Source organism: Trichogramma pretiosum, unplaced genomic scaffold (assembly GCF_000599845.2).
Source record: "Trichogramma pretiosum strain Unisexual culture from Peru unplaced genomic scaffold, Tpre_2.0 scaffold1, whole genome shotgun sequence".
NCBI classification, from domain to species: domain Eukaryota; kingdom Metazoa; phylum Arthropoda; class Insecta; order Hymenoptera; family Trichogrammatidae; genus Trichogramma; species Trichogramma pretiosum.
The window spans coordinates 547621-571195 of NW_019641703.1; the positions used below are offsets into that span (position 1 = coordinate 547621).

At 37.5% G+C, this 23575-nt stretch overlaps 4 protein-coding genes across 16 annotated transcripts; 1 reads left to right on the plus strand and 3 right to left on the minus strand.

The window, feature by feature from the left end:
* Positions 1-311: 311 nt before the first annotated feature.
* On the plus strand, positions 312-5532 carry LOC106656129 (protein lin-9 homolog). 9 transcript variants are annotated; one of them, XM_014376843.2, is made up of 8 exons: positions 313-533; positions 1485-1741; positions 3055-3382; positions 3464-3769; positions 3849-4266; positions 4356-4702; positions 4788-5034; positions 5106-5532. In XM_014376843.2, exons 2-8 carry the CDS (start codon positions 1702-1704, stop codon positions 5295-5297), a joined length of 1878 nt encoding a protein of 625 aa, XP_014232329.1. In that variant the 5' UTR covers positions 313-533; positions 1485-1701; the 3' UTR covers positions 5298-5532. The 9 variants fall into 9 exon arrangements, with proteins under 9 accessions (XP_014232342.1, XP_014232329.1, XP_014232321.1 ...); XM_014376835.2 differs by lacking the exon at positions 313-533 and adding an exon at positions 705-1009; XM_014376818.1 differs by lacking the exon at positions 313-533 and adding an exon at positions 1082-1263 and having other exon boundaries at positions 1485-1540.
* Positions 5533-5867: 335 nt separating this feature from the next.
* Positions 5868-9012, minus strand: LOC106656185 (nuclear pore complex protein Nup50). 5 transcript variants are annotated; one of them, XM_014376932.2, is made up of 5 exons: positions 8942-9012; positions 8338-8512; positions 7364-8253; positions 7149-7292; positions 5868-6994 (listed from the first exon to the last, which is right to left on the minus strand). In XM_014376932.2, the coding sequence occupies exons 2-5, from the start codon at positions 8497-8499 to the stop codon at positions 6688-6690; spliced, it is 1503 nt and encodes a 500-aa protein (XP_014232418.1). In that variant the 5' UTR covers positions 8500-8512; positions 8942-9012; the 3' UTR covers positions 5868-6687. The 5 variants fall into 5 exon arrangements, with proteins under 5 accessions (XP_014232418.1, XP_014232396.1, XP_014232387.1 ...); XM_014376910.1 differs by lacking the exon at positions 8942-9012 and adding an exon at positions 8681-8829 and having other exon boundaries at positions 8338-8508; XM_014376901.1 differs by lacking the exon at positions 8942-9012 and adding an exon at positions 8633-8829.
* Positions 9013-15258: 6246 nt separating this feature from the next.
* LOC106653077 lies at positions 15259-15757 on the minus strand. The gene is made up of 2 exons (XM_014372326.1): positions 15746-15757; positions 15259-15660 (listed from the first exon to the last, which is right to left on the minus strand). Exons 1-2 carry the CDS (start codon positions 15755-15757, stop codon positions 15259-15261), a joined length of 414 nt encoding a protein of 137 aa, XP_014227812.1.
* A 5431-nt stretch (positions 15758-21188) lies between these two features.
* On the minus strand, positions 21189-22433 carry LOC106656210. Its single transcript, XM_014376972.2, has 2 exons — positions 22092-22433; positions 21189-21791 (listed from the first exon to the last, which is right to left on the minus strand). Exons 1-2 carry the CDS (start codon positions 22386-22388, stop codon positions 21621-21623), a joined length of 468 nt encoding a protein of 155 aa, XP_014232458.1. The 5' UTR covers positions 22389-22433; the 3' UTR covers positions 21189-21620.
* Between the last annotated feature and the right edge of the window lie 1142 nt (positions 22434-23575).

Sequence of the window (23575 nt, forward strand, 5' to 3'; positions counted from 1 at the left end):
TACATACAAAACCATTGCGTATTACGTTTATACTTTAATACACAAAACTGCACGAGCTGCACACCCACGGGTTCCCCAAAAATTGCATCGATTGCAATGACTTAAAAATCGAGACTCAAAGCTGCGTCGCTCATTCGCGAATATTACGCATCCCATCTGTCAAAAAGATCGTGGCGTTGTATCATAATAAACAGCCGACGCTATCATCGAGCAGCAGCAGCCCATGGCGTAGCGTCGTCAGTCGCTGTGGTCGGCTTGGCGCCTGCGCGTGGAGTTTGAAAAATTCAATTGCTGCCAGCCCGACGCCGCCGATTCCGAATCTTATACGCACACGCTATACCTTGCTTTCGTACACGCTTATCGGCCTAAGGTCGCACTGCCGCGCGCATGAGCACATTGCATTATTATATAGGTAGCATATACAACGAAAGCCAGCGCCGCGCTGCATGGAGATACACACCAACTTACAATACTACTACTACTACTATAAAGCAACCCATCGCCGAGCAACATGGCCGACCAGTCAATTGAAAGTAAGTGTTCGTATTTCAAATAATATTCATTTACGCCGCGATTAACCGTTAACCGGCTGCCGAAATATCCTCGCCGAGAGTCGAGCGAATCGCGAGTTTTTGCGCGAGTCACGAGTCGAAGTTTTCGAGCGAGCAATTTCGCGACGCAGCAGCAGCAGCACGAGGACCCCCCCTATATGATTCCGAACGAACGCCATTTGAATTTCGCTCTACAATTTCCAAGTTCAAATTTTCAAAACTCTGCCTCGGCAGCGGGCCACTGTCTGCGTGTTATTATACAGCCATGGAACGATCGTCGCTCCTCGATATAGCTGAGGATTCGAAGTCGATGACAATCGATGATTGCTAAACACAAAGTCCTATATCGATCTCGTTTTTTGACTTTGGCAACCACGATTCGTTTGTAAAAACTATATCGTAAAGTTTGTTTTTGCTGGATAAGAAGGTGCACGGTGGAAAATTGAGTATCGTGACAAGTAAGTCGAGAGAATATTCAAACGTATGTCATTGATAGTGTGGGTAAATTTTAGCAGTCTACGTGTTTACGTGCGTGTATTTATTAGATGATATACATTAGCCAGTGTATATCATTCGTGACACTGCTTATATACGGAGCTCTCTGCGGGTCAAGCTGTTTTCGCGCCTCATTCGCATTTGTGCAAATACGAAGCTGCAGTATTACAGTACAGCTTCGAGCAACGATCCGTGTGCGAGCATTTTTTTTATCTGGGTAATTATATATCGTACCGTGGAGTTTGAATCGCGAACGATGGTATTCAATTACGAATTTTCCGAATCATAGACGGCGCGCGATCTCGCGAGCCCCTACAAAAGCTGTGCACTCTTGGTTATGTTCGACTCGTTCCCATATCCGACGTAATTCAAACTGCATCGCAGCGAGTTTTTAATTGGGAAATATTTATTCACGCTTTGTTGCACCTATCGATACAGATCGCATCGTTTGAACAAAAACGGAGACTTCTGCTGGTCCTATTCGCCTTTCGACTGTGAGTAAAGAACGCAATATAAGTTCAAAGAAATAAAAGAGAGCGAAGGAATCGAAATATATTCTCTCGTCTCCGTCCGCCTCTTCGACGACATATTCAATTTTAAGAGAACTTTGAAATTCGAAGATAGAAAGAAAGAAAATTAATTTACCTAAGGAAGGATGCTCGGTCGATTAAAAAACAGCTACAGACGCAATAAAAGTGACGTTTTTAAACTTTCTTTCATCATTAATTAAAAACTGTATTCTCTCTTGCGATTGTAGACTATTCTTAGTAGTTGTTACGTTGATATAGTGTTGATGTTATTTTCTTCTGTGTCGCATACGCGTGCATGACTTTTTCAGTCAGGTCGATAGTTTTTAAAAACTGCTGCTCATATTTTACGTGAGGTTGTATACTATTGATTTGTTTCGTAATGTTTGTGCTGTCGTTGATATCATTTCCTGTTATTTAATGGTTTTATCGTAATTATTGTTAACCAGTGTGCAAGTGGGATTGGTTTAAGAATTTGAATGATTTTGCTGCATGAATTTGAAATATGCTCATTTGGTAGTATTTCAAGGCTATTTCTCTGTAAAGTCATTTAAAAAGTACTTTGAAAATATTGCAATCGGGCTTGCGAATTATTTTTATTAAATTTAGTTTTGTTAAGAGTTCTTATTACTTACAACAAAAAAGAAATTTATTTCAAAAGAAATTTACATTACTTACTATACTAATTTCTTGGATGGAAAAATCAATATTTTAATACTTCTCAGATGTTTGTCACCTAAAAATTGTTTAAAATGTTATTGATTTTCCAGTTCAATCTTGAATTCGATAATCACTTATGTTTTTTTTGTACAAAATAATATTTCATTCAAATTTCAGTAGTTTCATTTTTTAAATATAACGCTTTTTGAGGTTATGAATCAGCTGTTGTGTGACATTTGAATTGCTGAGTCTAAATTTTAAATCTATTTAAGGAGATATAGAATAGGTCGTAAAAAAAGATCTAAAATTAAATTTTGTGCATATAATCTTTTATTTAAGAACCAATTCTAATTGAGTCATTATCTAAACATTTTACCTCTTGAAAATGATTAAGTTATTCTGTTGAATAATAAGCAATAATTAAGAAGCTTCACTTTTATTTTGTATATAACATAAATATTTCAATTTTATTTTAATAATTTATTGAATATAACTGAACGTATTCAAATCTTTGTTTTAATTATTTTTATTACTTATAAATTTTCATGTTAAAAAAATGGAAATATATTTAAGACTTCTTATTAAATCCAATTATACCTTGCCTTCTAGCCCTTTTTTAAAGTAAAATACAAAAGAATCAAAACAAATAATGTTAAGTCGATACAAACCACTGATATTTTTAACATTTATTTTGAAAGATATGTTTCTTAGTATTATTTATGTTGATGTAGGGTTTTAGTTGTGTGCTAAAATGTTTATGCAATGAGTATTTTTTGGAAGTTTATTGAATTTAACTAACGGTATTTTTTTTTTTTTTACAGACGAAACTGAGGAATCAGTTGTCAAAAACGGAAAAATGCCTGTGGAAAGTATCAAAAAGGAGTTGCTGGAAGATGACAGCATGGATGTTGATGATAACAACATGAATGATTCCGTTGATTCTCAAGTAGAGGAAGAGGAACATGATGCCATGCAAGTTTTTGGACCAGCTGCATTGGGCTTGCAAAGAGTTGGCACGGAACCACCACCTAAACCTAAACCTGCTCAGCAACCTAAGCAAGTTTTAAATGCTAGAGGTATGCCTGCTAGAATAAGAAAAAAGAACAGACTGTTCTATGATGATGCTTTGGTAAATCATCCTCATCATAGGTAATATTATTTTACAAATTTTACTCCAAATTTAATTAATTAAAAAGACACAAGTGTAAAAAATTTTTAATTTTTCTATAGAGTCAAGAAAGATCCAGATACAACGCCTGTTAAACCATCACCAAAAAAACAGGTTCGTCCATCTCCACTTAAAAGACATACCCGATTGTCCAACCAAAAAAAATCAGTGTCAACACCTTCAACGCCTGTGACAAAACCAATCAAAATTGTATTACCTACAACTTTTGAAAAAAGACACCCTCTACAACCTTCATCACCAGATAGAAAAATTGGGCAAAAGATTGGTATGAGATTACGAAATCTTTTAAAATTACCTAAAGCACATAAATGGGTCTGCTACGAATGGTTTTACAGTAACATTGATAAGTAAGTATTTTTCAATGAATTATACTATCTAAACACATAAACATTGCTTTTTTACTAATACCTTTTTCCAAATATTCAGAACACTTTTTGAGGGCGACAATGATTTTCTAATATGTTTGAACGAGTCCTTTCCACAATTGAAGACTCATAAATTAACTCGAACTGAGTGGGGTCAAGTGAGGCGTATGATGGGTAAACCTCGAAGGTGTTCACAAGCTTTCTTTGAAGAAGAAAGAAAAGAATTAGATAAAAAAAGACAAAAAATTCGATTGATTCAGCAGCGAAAAACAGCTGACTCTATGATTTTGAAAGATTTACCAAGTGAAATTCCCTTACAATTGGTAATAGGAACTAAGGTTACTGCTAGACTCAGAAAACCACAAGATGGACTTTTCACTGGTGTAATTGACGCAGTAGACACAAGTAATAATACATATAGAATTACATTTGATAGAGCTGGATTAGGAACACACAGTGTACCTGACTATGAAGTTCTTGTAAGTATTTTTTTTTTTTTTTTCAAGCATCTTCTAATCAATAAGTTTGAACTTTTATTTAATTTATTTTTCATTTTTTCTTTTTATAGTCTAATGATCCTCCAGAAACAATTAGTAGATCATCAATCTCACATAAGTTCAGACCTCGTAGTGTTCAGCAATTTGCTAATTCATCAGCTTATGCTATGAAAATGGGATCTCCACGACTTCATAACGACCCGTTAATATCAAATGCCACAATTACAAAGAAAATGCATGCAGGAGAAGCTAACAACAGCTATCCAGTAAAATTGTTAGAAAATATGGTAAAAGTAGGAAAAATTATAGCTATAAAAAAAATTAAAATCAAACATTTGAAAGATTTGAATAGTGAAGCTGAAAGAAAAAAATCTGTTGGAGAAAATTTACCTTCAGATTTTGAAAGAAAATATGCTGGGTAAGCATCATGTTTCAAATTGGAAAAAAATGACATATTGTATGAAAATATTTTAATATTATGTGTTTCTTTTTTTAAATTGCAGTATTGTTGTGGAGTTGGAAAGAATGAATACTGATTTGCAAGAATTACTAAATGAGATACAAGATATGTGCAGAGAAATAGCTCCAGAATCAAGTGTAGCTGCAATGTTAGCTCCTTCACATTTAAGAGAAAAATGTAGACATGAAGCATCTGAAATGGTTGCTAAAAATAATATGGTCAATGAAAGTCCTCAAACAAGCTTGCAACAACTCGTTATCGATTTGACAGCATTAATGCTACAAGTTAAAGTAAGTGTAGAATTTCACAAGAAAGAAAATCATAGAGCATTGATTCCTAATCGAACTTTTTGTACTTTCAGTGTTTATCTGATTCCGACAAAAATGCTTACGAACTAAAAGTGTTACAAGGAACTATGGAACAAATCAAAGCTAAACTTTCACCAAGCAATAAACAAGTTTTTCAAAACAACGTTGAAATACATATGCAGCACATTCAGTTGGGTCTAGGACAAGTTGGCGTTTTAACACCATTCATGACTCAAAAAATCTAATAAGCTGAACATTCGAAAGTAGTATTTAAAAGAATGAACGCTCAATATTCTCTTTTTGCATGAAGATATATTTTTAGCTTCATTCTTTGTGGATATTATTGGAATAATGTTATTTTTGAAAAAATTTAGAACATTTATGCAGAAGTTTAGGCAATCCATTTGTATATTTAAGGTTTTTTTGTACATACAGATCAAAGTTTGCTTAAGTTGCAAATCAACTTACGCAATGAATATATTAATTGAAATTATATATTTATTACCCTAAATTTTTAAGTATATATCAGTTGCTAAAAATAAAAGCTATCAAATCTTTTAGAGAGCAAAGAAATATTTAGGAATATTTAGAAATATTTATCATATTCTTATTACAAATATTTATTTATTTGAAAAATTAGAAAAGCTTCAAAAAGCACATTTTAATGATGTTCAACATCATTTCTAATCAATTCATAAAAATTAGTATTACCTATTACTGAAGTAAAAGTTAATGGAGTCTCTCATACAGTATGAATGTGTATGTTGAATTAGGGAATTGTGGTGTAAGAAACAAGGAAGAGAAAATGAGAAATATCGCTTTTATCGAGTGTATTCAGTATACTTAAAATTGAATGTGTATAATATAACATAACGATATATTTGTTAATTAACGTTGTATTATTGCGTGAATGTGTAAAGTCAAAATATTTAAATTTATTTAAAATCTTTTAATATCAGAATTACTTTCGCTTCAGTTAATTTTTATTCTTAAATATTAAGGTCAAATGAAAAATTATTACTGTAAATAAAATAATATTATCAAAAAAGTGGTCTTTATTATTTTCTCAATATCTAGTTAATAATTAGAAATGTAGTTTTTACATTAACAATTAGTTAATGATTTGATTTTTGATCATTGATTTATTATGTACATACATTAGATCATATCCTTCAGTTGCATATTTAAAATTGATGTATAAATTTATTTTCTCAACTGGTATTGAAAACTGATGATTATGATCTGGAATAGTTAAACGTTTTATGATAAAAATGCTCCACTGCTATCCAAATATTATTTCACAATTAATGCAACAGAATTGATCTGGCATTTATTCAAAAATTCATTTCATATCTACTTATAGAAAATAAATATTTCTAAAATTTTAAAATACAAAAAATCACTTCTAAAAGAAAAAAAACGGTAAATAACCGATTTTCTCTTGGAACGCTGTCACAATATGTGGCTAAATCACATTCAATAGATCACACACAATTACAATTACATTCTTTAACCAGGGACGCATTAGATACATTCTCACACAAAACGTTTGACTGCAATTATGTTTTTCTTTTACAAGACTTTTGGACACAATTAACCTTCGAAGTGAATCCATGTCATCATTGTCCAAAATCTTTATTTCTTATGTTTCTCAAGAGCTTCAAATAAAGCATCTGCATCTTCTGAAGTTTTTACCCTCAGCAACGTGGCAACTGGTGGTGGTTCAGATGTTGGAAGTGGTAAACAAACAAGCATGATGTTTGTTTTATTCAATCGCTTGATAGGTATACTCTCAGTTAAAAGAGTATTTAGAAGTAAATTTCCTAATGAATTTGTTGCTCGAACTATAAGCTGCATTTTATCATTTGGAGCTGGCTTCAGAAATAGTGTACCTACACCTCGATCGCTATAATTTCCATCTTTCTTAACAAACACTTTGCATCTGAAAATTAAAAAGGATTTTGTCAAATATCTATTTTGAACAGAAAAAATAAAGACATTTTTTTGGATCAGATAAGGTTGGAATTAAGCAACTTGGGATATAATTGTTTTGATGTACTAAATCAAGTTATTTTTATATATAGAATATGACTTACTTCTGATCGTAAATTGATCCTTCTTCAGTGATTTGTTTGAAATCTGGTTTTGGTGGTTCATCATCTTCTTCTTCATTGTTTTCTTTCTTTTCTTCTGATTCAACTGGTTTTACTGCAGCAGCTCCAAAAGAAAATGGTTTTCCACTAAAATCAGTACAGTTAAATAGTACAAAAGTTTTGAAGATCTGAGTTATTACATCAAAAAGTGTACTTACCCTCCAAAACTGAAACCTGCAGATCCTGTACTCGACGACATTGTGCTACTTTGTCCAAAACTAAAAGTTGCTGAAGGTGTAGTACTTAAAGTACTAGATTGTGAAAAAGTACTTGCGGTTTTCTCATCGCTGCTTGTTGCGCCACCCTCTTTTTTATTTTCAGCACTTGAAGGAGATTTCATAAAAGGACTTTTATCCATACTAAAACCTACATTTGAACCAAATGGACTCTTATTTTCAGATTTATTATCAGAAGAAAATATGGATTTTGGATTAGCACCACCAAAAGCTAATTTTTCAGTTGAAGTTGATTCAGTTGATTTGGAGGCTGTGCTTCCAAAATTGAATTTTGGTGTATCTGACAAACTAGGTTGTGGCTTTTCTTGAGGCTTCGATTCAAGTTTGATTTCTGGCTTCTTTTCTTCTGAAGTTTCTTTACCATAGTTTTCTGTTATTTCCTTCAAATACTTTTCATAATCTTTAAAGATGGGAGTCAGGATGCATACAGGATTAGCATCGACATGTTGGTTAATCCATTTTGTAACACTTTGATTAAGACCCTTCAACTTTGCGTAATACCGTGGAGATTTTTTGGATGATGTGCCTTCTTGTGTCTCAGCCTCAGTTGATTTTGAGTCTTTGGGTGTAAATGAATTTGTGAGCGGTGTAGTGATTGATGGTGAAACAGTTGATCCATTCTCAGTAACCTTTGAAGATCCATTAGTAGTTGGTGCTAGTTTATTTGTGCTAAACGTGGGTGTAACAGAGGGTGTAGTAGTACTTTCAGTATTTGTTTTTGCTAAGAAACTAAAAAGTGAATTAGCCGCAGGAGTAGGAGCTGGTGCTGCATTAAATCCAGAGAAAGAGCTGAATGCACTTTTAGCAGATTCCTGGAAAGAAAAAAAGGAGTTGTTGAAATCATCTTGTTCAACTAATAATTAGTAATTTAATCTTATAAATAAAACAATCCTTACGCTTCCTCCAGTATTTGTGATTCTACGCTTAGCCGTTCTCACGACTCTTTGCTTCAAGACTTCTTCTGGAGCTTTTTTGAAAACTCCGGCCTCCTCCCTCTCTTCTTCGTGGTCCCAATTATCAGCATTGAGATCACTACTGGCTTGTCTTTTACCGGCCATTGTTTTTCACTACCTTGAACAAATCAAAACCGACTATTACAATCACAATTATCCGCGTGGTTACACTAAAATTTAATCCGAAGTCAAAACGAACGACCGGATTTTTTTTCCAACGTTTTTCACAATTATTCACCTATTTAATACCGTTTTTAATAGATTAAATGTCAGCTGGGTCAAGTACCTTACTTATATATTTTAAATATAAATTAAAATTTCTTCGTTAAAGCGACAGTTTGATTTTTGTCTCGTAGCACAGTGTTTAACCTACAACAGTCCAAACGCGGTCGCAGTCATGTATAGTAGCATTACCGAAAAGTTCGCGACGTGCCAACCCTGCCCCATGTGTGCGAAGAAATTGGCGCTAAACTTGAGTGTGTGCGAATATCACGCGACTAGTCGAGTCGTAGGTAATTTCACGAAATTGATAAACAAAACTACTTACTCGTAATGATACAGTCTTTACGGTGTAACACTGCCTTATCTAGGTCAAATAGATACGTTTAAATTACGATTTCTATGCTCTATTCGCAAAGTAACTTACTCGCCGTGTTTTTTTTCTGTTTCATTAGTTGCACTCTCGCGTAGATCGCGTTCGCGCGCGGCGTGCGGCATGCGTCAGCACAAGTGGTTTGACCGTCTTCTAACGGTCACTCTATTTGTTTATGCGTTTAAATAAATATTTAGGTATATAATTAGAACTTAATCCAGAAAGATGTTGATTTTCCAATTATCTTTTTTTTTATTCATAGCATTGCATAACGCATAACGTGTTCCTCGGGTATCATAAAGAAAATAATGATAAAATAACGATACGAGGAAAGCGATTTTCTGAAAAATTGCACGTACGCTATCGAATTAAAATATATAGTTACGTTTTTTTGATAATATTTTAATACCATATATCAATCAAATTCGTGGTGCACGAATTGACGTTAAATAAGCCAGGAAAACTAAAATTTTTAATGAAGTAATAGACTCAATTGTTATACGATCGAAAATTCAAACAAAGAAATTAACGCGGACTTCGTCAAGGTCAATATTATTTTCTACTCTTATCGCTCAACCCACAATTTTTTTTTTTTTATCAAAAGAGGATTGACCGGGGATAATGAAAAGGGTATATAAAACCGACCGATTGAAAATCCAAATGATCAGTGCCTTTCACCGAGTAATATCGGGAAAATCGGAAAAAAAATGTCGAGAATTTTGCACGCGTTGTTGCTCGCATGTGTGGTTGGCTTGGCCTACTCGTCGGACAAAGGCAAAAGTTCGTCGGGATTATCGGGTTTGTCGGGTCTGTCCGCGTTGAGTGCTATAAGCGGCAAAGGATCCTCGTCGAGTTCGATTGCGCAGATCATCAGCGCTAACGGCATCGGCAAGGACTCATCCGAAGAGAACAACGGTGGTGGATTATGGGGTAACGGAGGAGGATCGGGTGGTAACAACGGTGGCTTATGGGGAAATGGAGGAGGATCCGGAGGTAATAATGGAGGCAACAATGGAGGCAACAATGGAGGTAATAATGGAGGTAATAACGGTGGATTAGGAGGTGGTAACGGGGGAGGCACTGGGGGTAATGGTGGTTTAGGAGGAAACGGAGGTAATGATGGTGGTAACACTGGTGGTAACAATGGCGGTAATAACGGAGGTAACAATGGTGGTAACAATGGCGGTAATAACGGAGGTAATGATGGAAACAATGGAGGTAATAACGGAGGTAACAATGGTGGTAACAATGGTGGAGATAATGGTGGTAATAACGGAGGCAACAACGGAGGCAACAACGGAGGTAATAATGGCGGTAACAATGGTGGTAATAATGGTGGTAATAATGGTAACAACGGTGGCAACGATGGCAATAATGGTGGCAATAATGGAGGCAACAATGGTGGTAACAATGGCAACAATGGTGGCAACAATGGTGGCAATAATGGTGGAAACAATGGAGGTAATAATGGTGGAAACAATGGAGGTAATAATGGTGGTAACAATGGAAACAATGGCGGTAATAACGGCGGTAATAATGGTGGTAACAACGGTGGAGGAAGTGGTACCTGCAGACGCGAAAATGGGGATGAGCTTTTGGACACATTACCTTTCCTCAGTGTAAGTATTAATTAGCCGTACAATTTTTTCCCCTCAGTAAGTGTCTGTACGTAACTCTACGTATTGTTCGAATTTGTCATAGATTATCGTGGCTGGAAAACCTAGACTGGACAAAAAGTATCCTGGCTATCGCATCACCTGCGTTCGATGCTCTTCTCTCTTGAATGGAGTTGGAAAAATATTGGGTCTTGATGTGCTCAACGGTGGATATGGTTGCAACTTCGTTTTAGCTCAAATCAATATCACAAATCTTTTGGGATCGTGCCGGGTTTATGGTATCAAAGGCCAATCAAATAGATGCTCTTCAAATTGAACGACATATATCTGAGTTGTTCAATGGATGTTGGAAAGAATTTATAAAAAATTAGGATTCAAAACATGTTGTAATATTTTGTTAATTTGTGATCTCTTAGAAAAACCAATTTTTTAATTTTGAACAATCAAATATAAATGTTACTCAAATTTTAAAACATATTTCATATTTTATTCTGCCTATTAATCGACCTTCATACATTTTTATTATTAAAAAAAAAAAACTGCTATTATTAAATTGACATTGAAGCCAAGAAAAAATTTAAATCTTCAAAACTGGTTTTTGACATTGTCTCTTAATATTGTCTTTGAAGAATGATAAGTAAAAATTACTAATGGTTACGCCGAGCATCAATCCAGACTATACCTTTAATTTCATGATCTACGGAGAACCATTGAGTATCAGAAAAATATTTAGCAAAATTTTGTGAGAGCGGAATTGAAAATTTGATTATTGGGCGGATTTCCTCATTCTATTAATAGTTACGCGAATAAGTTCATTTTATCAAGTCATAGACATACAAATTTCTATTGAGAAAAATATCCAATAAGAACTTTAAAAATCAACGATAAAAATTTTCATTTGCAGTCTGGCTTCGGTATTTCGAAGATAAAACATTTTCACTTGTTACATAACTTTTTATACACAGGTAAAGCTTATCACTGAAAATGGAAACAGATGATTTTCCGCTTAACCTTCATTATAAACAATAACTCTTTAAGATTAAAATAATGTTTTGACAATTTAAAACGAACTCATGGCCAATATTTGTTTCAATATAACCCGTTTTGAAAATCTTAAGCTTATATGTTGAGAAATTATCAAATATTATAAAATATTACGTTAAAAAAATGGCTATTTCTCTGAAATTTAGTTAACGATTTGAAAAATACATGCACTTATTTATGATTTCTTTGATTTTGGGTCTTTTGAAAAAATGTCGAAATCAATTATTATTTGATCATGGACTTCTGATGTTTACTTATGTGACGGAGTAAATGAATAATTTTTTTGTTAGAGAAGAATATTTTTCAGCTAAATATCTTATTTATTGAGCGCACAGAACTTATACATAAACATCGTGAACAAAACGATTGGCAATCGTTTGCACACAAAAAATATACACTTTCGATGATTATTTGAATAACTTTAATAATGAATCATTTTATATTTAACATAAGAGGAACGTGTCGTCGGAAAGAAATTAATCACATTAAAGCTAATATTTGAACACTACAATGAACGAGCTATCGTGTTGGTGGGTCCGGTTTAATCGTCGCTGCAGGACACGGGCTTGCCCTTGATACCGTAGACCGAGCACTGACCGAGGAGATTCTGAAGGGCCACCTGGGCGAGCACAAAGTTACAACCGTAACCGCCGTTGAGCACGTCGAGTCCCAGGATCTTGCCGACTCCGTTCAGGAGCGACTTGCACTTGACGCAGGTGATTTTGTAGCCTGGATACTTCCTGTCAAGTTTCGGCTGTCCACCGACGATGACCTATGGCAAAAAATAATTATATTTAATCCTTTCAGTTCGTTACTTGAGCTTACTTATAAAAACGATTTCTTAACGCGTTTTCCCAAATTTTGAGTGAATATTTTTCTAATGGGTTTCTCCAGGTATTTAAGTTCTTTTTTAAAATATTCAATTGAAATTTCAAAAAAGTGCTTAATTTTTTCCGAAAAAGGCTAACGACTCAAATAGTCATTGTACTCACGTTTATGAATGATACGGTGTCCAAAAGGGTATCTCCTTTTTCTCTGTTACAGCTTTGAGCAGTGACGTAGGTCAGGCCGATGACAAGGAGAACGAGGCTGAGTTTAGACACCATATTGCTTATTGATCGTCGTCACTCGTGAAACTTAATGTCGAATTAACAGCGTTACGTTCTACTTATACCAAATGATTTTTCTCTTTATCAATACGTGAGCTGACGCTTTTTGCTTTTACAACAAATGTTTGATCATTCAATAAATTACATTTTCTCGAAATGATTTTTTGCACTCGGTTGTGTACATTTTTAGTGTTATAAGGATTTGAGTGCATTGGACGAGATTTTTCAATTACGAGAAAAAAGGATCCGTTAAGCAAACGAATGTTATGTTTTGATAAGTTTAGCTAGTGTAAGCAATTGTATTCTTTCGTAAATTAGTGAATCAAAGAAGGTGTAAGGCCAGGTTAAAAGTCAACAAACATTTAGATTATCGCTGTGACATATACAAAATATTTTTCTTTAAATACTTAAAAGATTATTATGGAATTAATGAGTGCAAGTATTTTTCACGTCACTATAATGATGAAAAATTAGATGACACTGAGTGCAAAGTATCCGAGGACGATGATAAAAATGTATTCATCTCGTTTTTGTAATAGAATTTTTGTAAAGTAGCAAAAAATCTCATCTTTTTTTATTGACTTGGTTCACGTTAAGAATACTTTATTATAAAATAACATTTGTCAACAAGTGCATTTGTCCAAGCCGACAGTGCCGGCGTTACATCTTTTTGCGCACTTTTCGCGAGTCAACACGCGCTTCGACAAAATCGAATATTTGCTACATGTAATTTTGTTTTTTGTGCGCGTCTGTGTCTTCGCTCGAGAAAAGCTCTCTCGCGTTTATTTTCAATAGGCAAGCACGAAATATCTTTCGAAAGCAGAGCACACAGGTTTTTCTTGGACCGAATTCATTTCTCCGCCTTACATGCAGAGAAGTAACGAAAGGTTTTCTCGGATGGCTCTTTTTTAAAGCTTTTTACATATTATAGGGGGAGAAAAGCTCTTTGGGCCAAATTTTCCCGGTCGAGACTCATTTTTCATCCGAAACGTTCCTCTATAAGTACGTGTATTTATCATGTGCGAAAACCCATCGATTGAACAATCGGTTACGGGAAAATCTGAGACTTTCTTTTTTTTCCGTTCTTTTGCATTGACATTCATCGTACGTAAAAAGGCTCTCACGATGGCTGGCTGGCTGCACAAAACGACAGCATTGGATAATTGACCTTACAGTCGCTGCTCTCGGCCGCTACGCTGCGGAGAGTAACATTTTCGACATACAAATGCATTTCTACGCGCGCTCTCGTCACGTAACCCTGTGTGCGACCGACGAATTTTATAAAGGTGCTTATACATCGCTATATCTGATTATTGCCACAATACAATTTCTCTCCAATTTACCTCTGTTCATGCACATGAGCGCTTGAACGTATAGTTACTATTGTCCGCGTGTCTGTACCGCTCACTTTCGACTTTTTTTCGTCATTGCACTCCATGTAAATGTGTCTGAAGTGCGTGTGTCTATATATTTTATTATTATGTATTACGGCAGCTCGAAACTGAAGATTATGTTATTTTAAGGACGCCGCGCTGTTGAGTGTCGCAAAAAGATCCAATTCATACGCGATCGCGAGATATCCTTGTGATCGCTACCTAACAAACGATACAATACATCATCGCTGTGCCTGGGTGCCTTAATCTTTTGACAGATGCAATAACAGATTTTTTTTTTGCGCAAACAGCAGGTGAATTTTTCGCGCTCGTTCTCCGGGCTCGCGTTTATTTTTCTTTCGCGTCATTGATATATAGAAATAATAAAAAGTAAAATAACATAAAAAAAAACGGAATGAAAACGTAAATGGAACGTTAATGGGAACGAAATTTTCGGAGTTGCTCATACTTGTCACAATAATGCGTATTATGTTAGGCGAGGAATTCGTACTTGGGTGCCGAAAAAGACGTAATGCGTCACAATTACGCGAGATCTTGGTTTCGTTTCTGGCTTTTACGGCACGCGATTACGTTTATATTGGTCTTTGCATTATTATGTTTTATACGACTGTGAATTGCACATTGCATCATAGCGTACACCAATGTCAAGATCGAGCATTTGGTGTCTTATTCAGCTATTTTGGATAATGCAATCGTTTGGTAGGTTGTTTACGAGAGGAGTAAGTAAGAATGAATAATAAGTTGTGAATTAGAAATTATCGCTGCTTTTTATTGGCACTTGAAATAGTGAGCGAATCATCACATTCACTCGGCTTTCGAGAAAAACTTGGGAATTGTACAAAAAATATGACTTATTGACAAAAAGCCATGTAGGCGTCACAAGATTGAACAAAGTAACGAATAACGTCTAAAAAAAAGGTTTATAATACATCGTACAAAAATTGTCTTTTTTCCAGTTGTTCGAACGAGGCTCGAGTCGTGTCGAGTTGAAAACCTTAACTACGCGTAATACTTTCGAGATAAATTAATTCGCGTCACATCGGCACTCGTTTTTCGTATAACAAAAACTCACGATGCACGCACAATTTTCTTTTTTTTTAAATCTTAATTTAGTAGATGTAGTGAGCTGGGGCAGCTGCGTAGGCCAAGGGTGAGGCGGCGTAGGCGTAGTGCGCTGGGGCGGCGGCGTAGTAGGTTGGTGCGGCGTACGCGGCGTAGCCGGTCACGACCGGGGCGGATCCGTGAACGACGCTGTTGCCGTGGGACTCGATGGTGGTCTTCTCGGAGAGGAGCTCTTGCTTGGCGAGAACCGGGGCGGCGTGGACGGCGACGGCTGGTGCAGCGGCATAGCCGGTCACGACCGGTGCGGAGGCATGGACGACGCTGTTGCCGTGGGACTCGACGGTGGTCTCGCTACCGAGGACCGTGTGGCGAGTCTCGATCGCGGCTGGGGCCAGAGAGAGGAAGCCGGGCTTGGCGGCGGCCACGGCGACGAGGGCGAAAAGACATACCTATTAATGCGAAGGAAAAAAAAATCGGTTATTCCAGGCGACGATTTATAAAATATTTTTATACGTATATAAAATGAATACTGACCAGCTTGAACATGGTGATTGAGGGTTGCGGTTGCTTGCTTGCAAAGAAGTAGATTCGAGCGAAGGAAGAGTCGAGAAGACTTTGATGCCGATCGTAGAAACCCCCGAGCTTTATATACTCGCGACGATCGCCGCTCAGCTGCTCCTTTCCGATTCCCAACAAAGACCTTCTCGATCGGGCCCCGCGCCGTATAGGTAAAGCGGGAGTAGCAGCGAAAGGTATAGCACATACATACGCGTAAGCCGGACGTAATTTTTACCGAAGAAGTGGAGGAGTGTATATAATGGGCATGACCACACCGTACACACACAGACACAGACATAAACAGTGTATATAATAATACAAGTGGCAGCATGACGCGAAGAAAGACCACCACCGTGTATACTGTACAGTCGTTTCCATTTGGCAACGATCCAGCATCTCTCTTATATACATTATATGATACACCGTGCAGGCGACGAAACATGCAGATTTTGTATTTAATACCTGCTGCACTGCAGCCGCATGCTTCTAACTATGTCGTGTGTACCGTCATGGGCGAGGCGTTACGAAGATCGCGCGCGCGGCGACCTTGAATTATTCTTTTCCTTCTGCAGCTTCGCATAACAGATTTTACGTGTATCTCGCGCGGAGTATATACGGGGCCCCATTAATTGGCTGCCTTTATTATTATTGCGCGCGCCGCGCAACGTGATACGTTATACCCATTGTAAACGCCTCGTTATTGCCAATAATCTTTTTTTTTCTTTTTTCGCCGATGACCTTACGCTCATACGCTACAGGGATATATAGTTGGTTGAGAGCTCGAATTTGACGGATGACGACGATGATCCGTGACTTTGAACTTTCTGATTGATTATTAATTCTCATTATATGCTTATACAATTTCGCTGATGACTGCCTTGCTATACTCCTTCGCTGTATGATCGTACGTTATTTTCGTAACAACAACTGACTTTGATTCGATTCATTTGTAAATCGCGCGTAACGTACTACATATGAGCGCGTCCAGCATAAGTCGGCCACCCCGCGCGATTACGGCATTTTTGGCCGAAAGTGTCGTATGTTTAGCTCGCTCGGAAACGTTTACCAAGGGTCAGAAAAAAAATCCAAACCCATGGATCGATAGATTTTTTCCTCCTCTTTCTAGTGGTGTAACTCAAAAAATTCTTAAAAATTGATTTTGAGGTTAAAACTCGACTTGAATGTTTAAGTCCATTTTCCCAAAAAATGTATCCTCCGATTGCAATTTAAACTGCACCAATCGAAAGAGGAGGCAAAAATCTATCGAAAACGATGTTTTCCAGGATGGAGAAATGATAAGAACTATTAAAGATATCGAGATGAATAGCGCGGGACGGCGCGCGCGGACCTGTTTTCCGTGCGCCAGCGGCGGCACACGCGCGGCGCCGTGTCTTTGTCTTTTCGACTCGCTCGTAATCGCTTAAAAAAGGCTAGAAAAATGATGTGAACACGTAAATCGATAGATTTTTTCCTCCTCTTTCTGATGGCGTTGTTGAAAAAATTCCCAAAAATTTTTTTCATAGTCAAAACTTGACTTGAATTTTTAAGTCAATATTTCTTCTAGTATTTTAGTATTTTGACCTCAAAATTAACATTACCAATCGAAAGAAGAGGAAAAAATCTATCGATTTACGTGTTTAAATTATTTTTTCAGCATTTTTTTAGCGAGTCGAAAAGACATAGGCAGGAAAACAGGTCCGCGCGCGCCGTCCCGCGCTATTCATCTCGATATCTTTAATAGTTCTTATCATTTCTCCATCCTGGAAAACATGGTTTTCGATAGATTTTTGCCTCCTCTTTCGATTGGTGCAGTTTAAATTGAAATCGGAGGATACATTTTTTGGGAAAATGGACTTAAACATTCAAGTCGAGTTTTAACCTCAAAATCAATTTTTAAGAATTTTTTGAGTTACACCACTAGAAAGAGGAGGAAAAAATCTATCGATCCATGAGTTTGGATTTTTTTTCTGACTCTTGGTAAACTTTTCCGAGCGAGCTAAACATAAGACACTTTCGGCCAAAAATGCCGTAATCGCGCGGGGTGGCCGACTTATGCTGGACGCGCTCATATATACATGTAACAGCAAAACGTCGCGTCTCACCTCGTTATACGTACATATAAATAATTAATTACTTGTACGCGCGAGTGCGCAGCGTCGCGCATTAATTAGTTTTTGAGTGTGTATGTCTGTGTGTGTGTGTTTTTGAACGAGCATTTGATGCCAAACCCATCTACTAATTGCTTTTCGGAGGTCCTCGAAATTTTGATTTTTATTATATGAACGAGTATAACGGTGCGTCGCGTGCATAATTTTTCGAAAAAACTCATGCTTATTTTTTTCGCGACAAAATTGCACGAGACCGTCGACCCGTAAATTATTGGCTAATTATAAAATGTACCAAATTGTGATTAATATCGCTTTGATGTTGATTCATTTTGCTTGCTTGAAAAAATTTTCTTTTGATTTTTAAGCTTGAATTTTCTCAATTTCCATAAAATAATATATCCCTCGAACAGTCGCAAAATTTTCCTCTCGTATCCTGCTCGCACACGCCCTGCTTGCCTGTATCTTGATAGCGCACATTCCATTATGCATTTTTACAAGTACCCTGAAAATAAGAAGATCCGCATCGATGCGCATAACATTATATGCTGCCCAGGAGACGACAGCGACGCGTCGTCGATTTAATCGTTATAGAGCCGGCTGTATCGCACACTTGCTGTGTAACGCGTGGCGCGGCTACCTTGAGAGAGGCCCCCCGAGAGAGGAGTGCAGCAGGAGCAGGTATGCGCCACGCCATGCAACATTTCTTATTATCGTCGTATATTTATAAAGATCGCACGTGTGCAGCTTCTTTTTTCGAGTCGAGTTTTCCATTGGCATTCTTCATCCCTGTCGTTTATGATGATGTATACGCAGCATGCGACGCGCGAGTCGCGTGGCTCCTTGTACCTTTCTTCACGGATCTCTCTTTCTCTCTCTCTCTGTCTCTCCCTTTTTCGCATCCGCAATTGTTTATCTCCGTTCTTTCCTTTTTTTCTCTCATTTTCTCCTCCTTCGTCGCTCTTGTTTTTACGCGCTCGCACGATCGCGTGCATCCGTTTGAGGTTTATATTTAGGCGGATTTTAACGCGCTATTTTTTGAAATCAAGACGATGCTTCGATTGAGTTTATCATTTCGCGATAAATACTTTACCGATTCGGGTCATGAGTATGGAAAAATCTAAGACCGCCACTGCACAATCGTTCTCTCTCTTTTCTACTTTTTTTAAAATACGACGATCGCAAACTTTTACCCACGCGGACGTGTGCGCCGGTTGCCAAGGCCGCAGGGCCATGTATGTGTGTGTTTTGACAGTACAACCACCATCAACAGCATCGAGTGCGTGTCTGCCGATTTATGTAAAGTCTAAGTGTGCGTGTGCCCGTCACATGATATAATATAAGGTCGATCTGAAAATTTTTAGCTAAGGCGTGCGCATTACGCATATGTATACGCACACACTGACAATTACAACATAATGAAGGGGCCATTTCGGCGAATTGCGATACTTTGCAGCCGTTCCTTTTTTTTTTATTAAAAAGGACGCAGCCGTCGTTGTTCGCCGCAACAGCGCATGGTCACAGCGAAAAATAGTAGCGCGAGTGCCATTTTTTTGTTGTTAGCTTTTTTTTCTGTTTTTCGGGACTTTCACTGCACATGCCGCCAGGATTCGTCCCTGGCATTGCCGAGCGCGCGTGCATTTATTTCTTCTCTTTTTTATTACACTTTTTTTGGTGGGGAACAACAACAACAGCAGCAGCAAAAATTGTTTTTTCATCGCATGGTGCGCGCTTGAGATTGCATAAAAACGATCTCGCGGTGTATGTATGCGCGCGCCCGCCTGTGTGGCAATCGGTGAATTTTCGAATCAATCATACGTACGGACTTATTATTGAGTCGGGTGTCTTTTTGAAAGGACCCGCGGGGCGACGGCGATAGCAACAAGATAAAAAAGAAGGCCCCGCAAGAAAGACTTTTGCATTGTTCGCGCTTCAATCTTGAAAAAGGAATTGCTTTCAGGATATCAAGTATTTTAAGATATATAACTTTTAAATTGAATGAAATTCGGGCTAATATTATGACGATATTGAACTTCGTTGTGTTCGATTGAACTTATTTCCTCAATTTAGATATGATCGAATTTTCGTATTAGTGTGACGTAAAAAATACAGAACGTGCGTAAAACAAAATACAGTATTTTTTTAATCTTTTGTTTTCGTCGATCGAAAGCCGATTTATATCATCACTTCTGATCGAAGTACAAGTATTTATTTATAGTCCATGATTACAATGATAGATATTCTACAATCAAGTAATCTTTGGGTAATATTTTTGGAACTTACCAATTAATCAAAGATCATGACATTAAAAGTGGGCGGAAAAAATTAAAAATCATACTCATCATAAGTTGCCAATTAAAATTACATTGTGGCGAAGTAAGTGTAATGGGCAACCCCGATGTTAGGCTTCAATCAATACAGTGAAGTATTTCTGGTGTTTATTTTTCAGGGATACATTCACTTGTGTAGATAATTCTTTTTCTGTTGAACTTATATATGGTATTAAAGTGACAATCTTAGCATAAACTATAATACTGCCCTCTAGGCCGGGAAAAACAGAAGTCGATAAACACGTGCTCTGGGGCGTTCTTTTTTCCCGGCTTAATGCCGATAAAATTTTTCATACCCAGTGTCAAAATAGCACTTTCCGCACGCAGTGATAAAATCACTTTTCGCGCTTTGCGCTATGGGAACTGATGAAATTGTCACTTTCGGACCGTGAGTGTGAAAATGTGTATTGTCTATATGGGACACATTAAATGATAAAATCGTTGAACGTAAAATAGAACAAAGGAATAAAATGAAGATAACTCTTTTATTGATCAATATCATCACTCAAAATTTACGACTCTAGTAGGTTCTCTAATTAAATTCTAATCTTTCTACTGAAGTTTCTCATATCAATTGGTTGACTCTAATTACTTTTTTAAATGTACTAATTACCTCTTTGAGACTACTTATTTTTTCAAGTTCAATTTGTTACGAAAATTTTTACGTCATAGCAGGTACATGCATCTTCAATTTATAACGGTTTGTTATTTGTTTTGCAATTACGTTTAAAAATTATACACGTTCATACATGTATTTTTGCAGAAACATCACGTCAACTAAATGCGCACGAACTACGACTGATAAGATTATTCGAGAATAATCTAAAAACTTTATCATTTATAATCTTTACATTGAGCTCATTATTTCATTGTTGATTTCGAAGTTAATTAAACTTTTGCAAATTTTTCCAATAATGAGGAACTACAAAATCGATGGTGGATGGATGGAGAAATGATAAGGCTGTGCTTTTATTGTACAAAATAATTTGTTTCTTTGTTTCTGACTAAAAAATAAAATGTACACATTCACAAGAACTATTATAATAATAATGCGAAATTAATACACAAATATATCACTTTACAAACATGACTGTTAAACAAAATATTTCCCTATCCTAAGGTGCTCGTTAACTTAATTTTCTAAACTTAACAGCAATCGAAAAAAAAGTTATAACAACAACGCGAACAATTCTCTCTCGCAACGTTGATATCGGCCCCCCGATCTTTTCCTCCTTATCTTAAGAACAAAACAAAAAAATACTGTGTCGTTTCGTCTGCTCTATCTATCATGAGTCACGGATCAGTTACGGCTGTCATTCCCGCAGATTTTTTTTCACAAGGCAATGAAAATCGATGGCGCGTGCGAACCGCTCCATATATATACTACCACGTATATATTGCGACACGGTGCCTCCCTTAATTTCGGTGCATCGTGAATGAATCCTTGTACGGCGACGTGTTCTCGAACGGCGAGTCCTTGTTGTGAGCTTCACGGTCTTGAGCGAATGACCAATAGCTCGTGGTGGTCATCACGAGTATGATAGCGATTGGTATGGACACAACGACCAAGAACAAAAGCAGTGCAATCTGTTCTGAGACAAATAACAATCATTATAATAAATGATATACAAAATTTTGGATAAAAATAGAAATGGGCTTTAATCGCGAGGTCACGAGGTCAAATTCGTTGCGGCAAGCATGTAAATCACAGAGAATGCTCTGTCCCGCTCATGAATTTAATGAGATATCTCTCTTGCCGCAAGGCAAAAAATGGTTGCCTCTCAGCCATTTTTTGGACTCGTATATGTGGGCGAGGCAGAGCACTCTGTATGATGCAGCCGTCATTTTTCTCTCGGTACAGTGTGAAATGATTGAGATCGGACTTACGACTCTTCTCCTTGTGTTGCGCATGTGTCTCTCGTTCTCGTTGTTCACCAGAACTGTCACGTGTTGCCGGGCCGCAGCCTCGTCCTCGTAGACGACATGGCCCGCCTCTACGTTATTGTAAGACGCGGGCAGGGTCGTCGTCATCGGCCCGACCGGAGTCAGTACGTGGACCGGCTTGATGCCGACAGCCTCCTCGTAGGTCGGCAGCGGCATCTCGGCCGCCCCGCTGAGCACATTGTTACACTGCGGCGCTTGATCGCGAAGAGGACAATGATTGTTGAACGCGCTACTGGCCATTTGCGGTTGAATCAAAAGTTGATACGAATATGAGCTGTGCGTCGATTCGCTTCTTCCTATATACTAGTTGCTTTTGTGCGGTTGCCGGCTGCTCGTCGCTCGATGATGGCAGCGAGCGTCATCGATCGCAGCGCATAGAAAATCCCAAAAATTGGCGTAGAGGGGAGCAGCGAATTCCATGTACGCATGCGAACTTTTGAGATCGCAATTCGCAACACACACATAAGTCGGTTTTTACGCGCGCCGCCACCTCGAGTGGCAGAGTTTCGAGCACATGTGTGTGCGTCCGTGAGCCCGTGCGAATGTGTGCGACGCCGGGCGAAATATCCCGCGCACACTGCCGTGAGTGACAATGTGTGTATTATGTGAAGCCATATATATGAGCGCGTCCAGCATAAGTCGGCCACCCCGCGCGATTACGGCATTTTTGGCCGAAAGTGTCGTATGTTTAGCTCGCTCGGAAACGTTTACCAAGGGTCAGAAAAAAAATCCAAACCCATGGATCGATAGATTTTTTCCTCCTCTTTCTAGTGGTGTAACTCAAAAAATTCTTAAAAATTGATTTTGAGGTTAAAACTTGACTTGAATGTTTAAGTCTATTTTCCCAAAAAATGTATCCTCCGATTGCAATTTAAACCGCACCAATCGAAAGAGGAGGCAAAAATCTATCGAAAACCATGTTTTCCAGGATGGAGAAATGATAAGAACTATTAAAGATATCGAGATGAATAGCGCGGGACGGCGCGCGCGGACCTGTTTTCCTGCCTATGTCTTTTCGAGTCGCTAAAAAAATGCTGGAAAAATAATTGAAACACGTAAATCCATAGATTTTTTCCTCTTCTTTCGATTGGTAATGTTAATTTTGAGGTCAAAATTGAAATACTAGAAGAAATATTGACTTAAAAATTCAAGTCAAGTTTTGACTATGAAAAAAATTTTTGGAAATTTTTTCAATAACACCATCAGAAAGAGGAGAAAAAAATCTATCGAATTACGGGTTAACATTATTTTTCCAGCATTTTTTAAGCGATTACGAGCGAGTCGAAAAGACAAAGACACGGCGCCGCGCGTGTGCCGCCGCTGGCGCACGGAAAACAGGTCCGCGCGCGCCGTCCCGCGCTATTCATCTCGATATCTTTAATAGTTCTTATCATTTCTCCATCCTGGAAAACATGGTTTTCGATAGA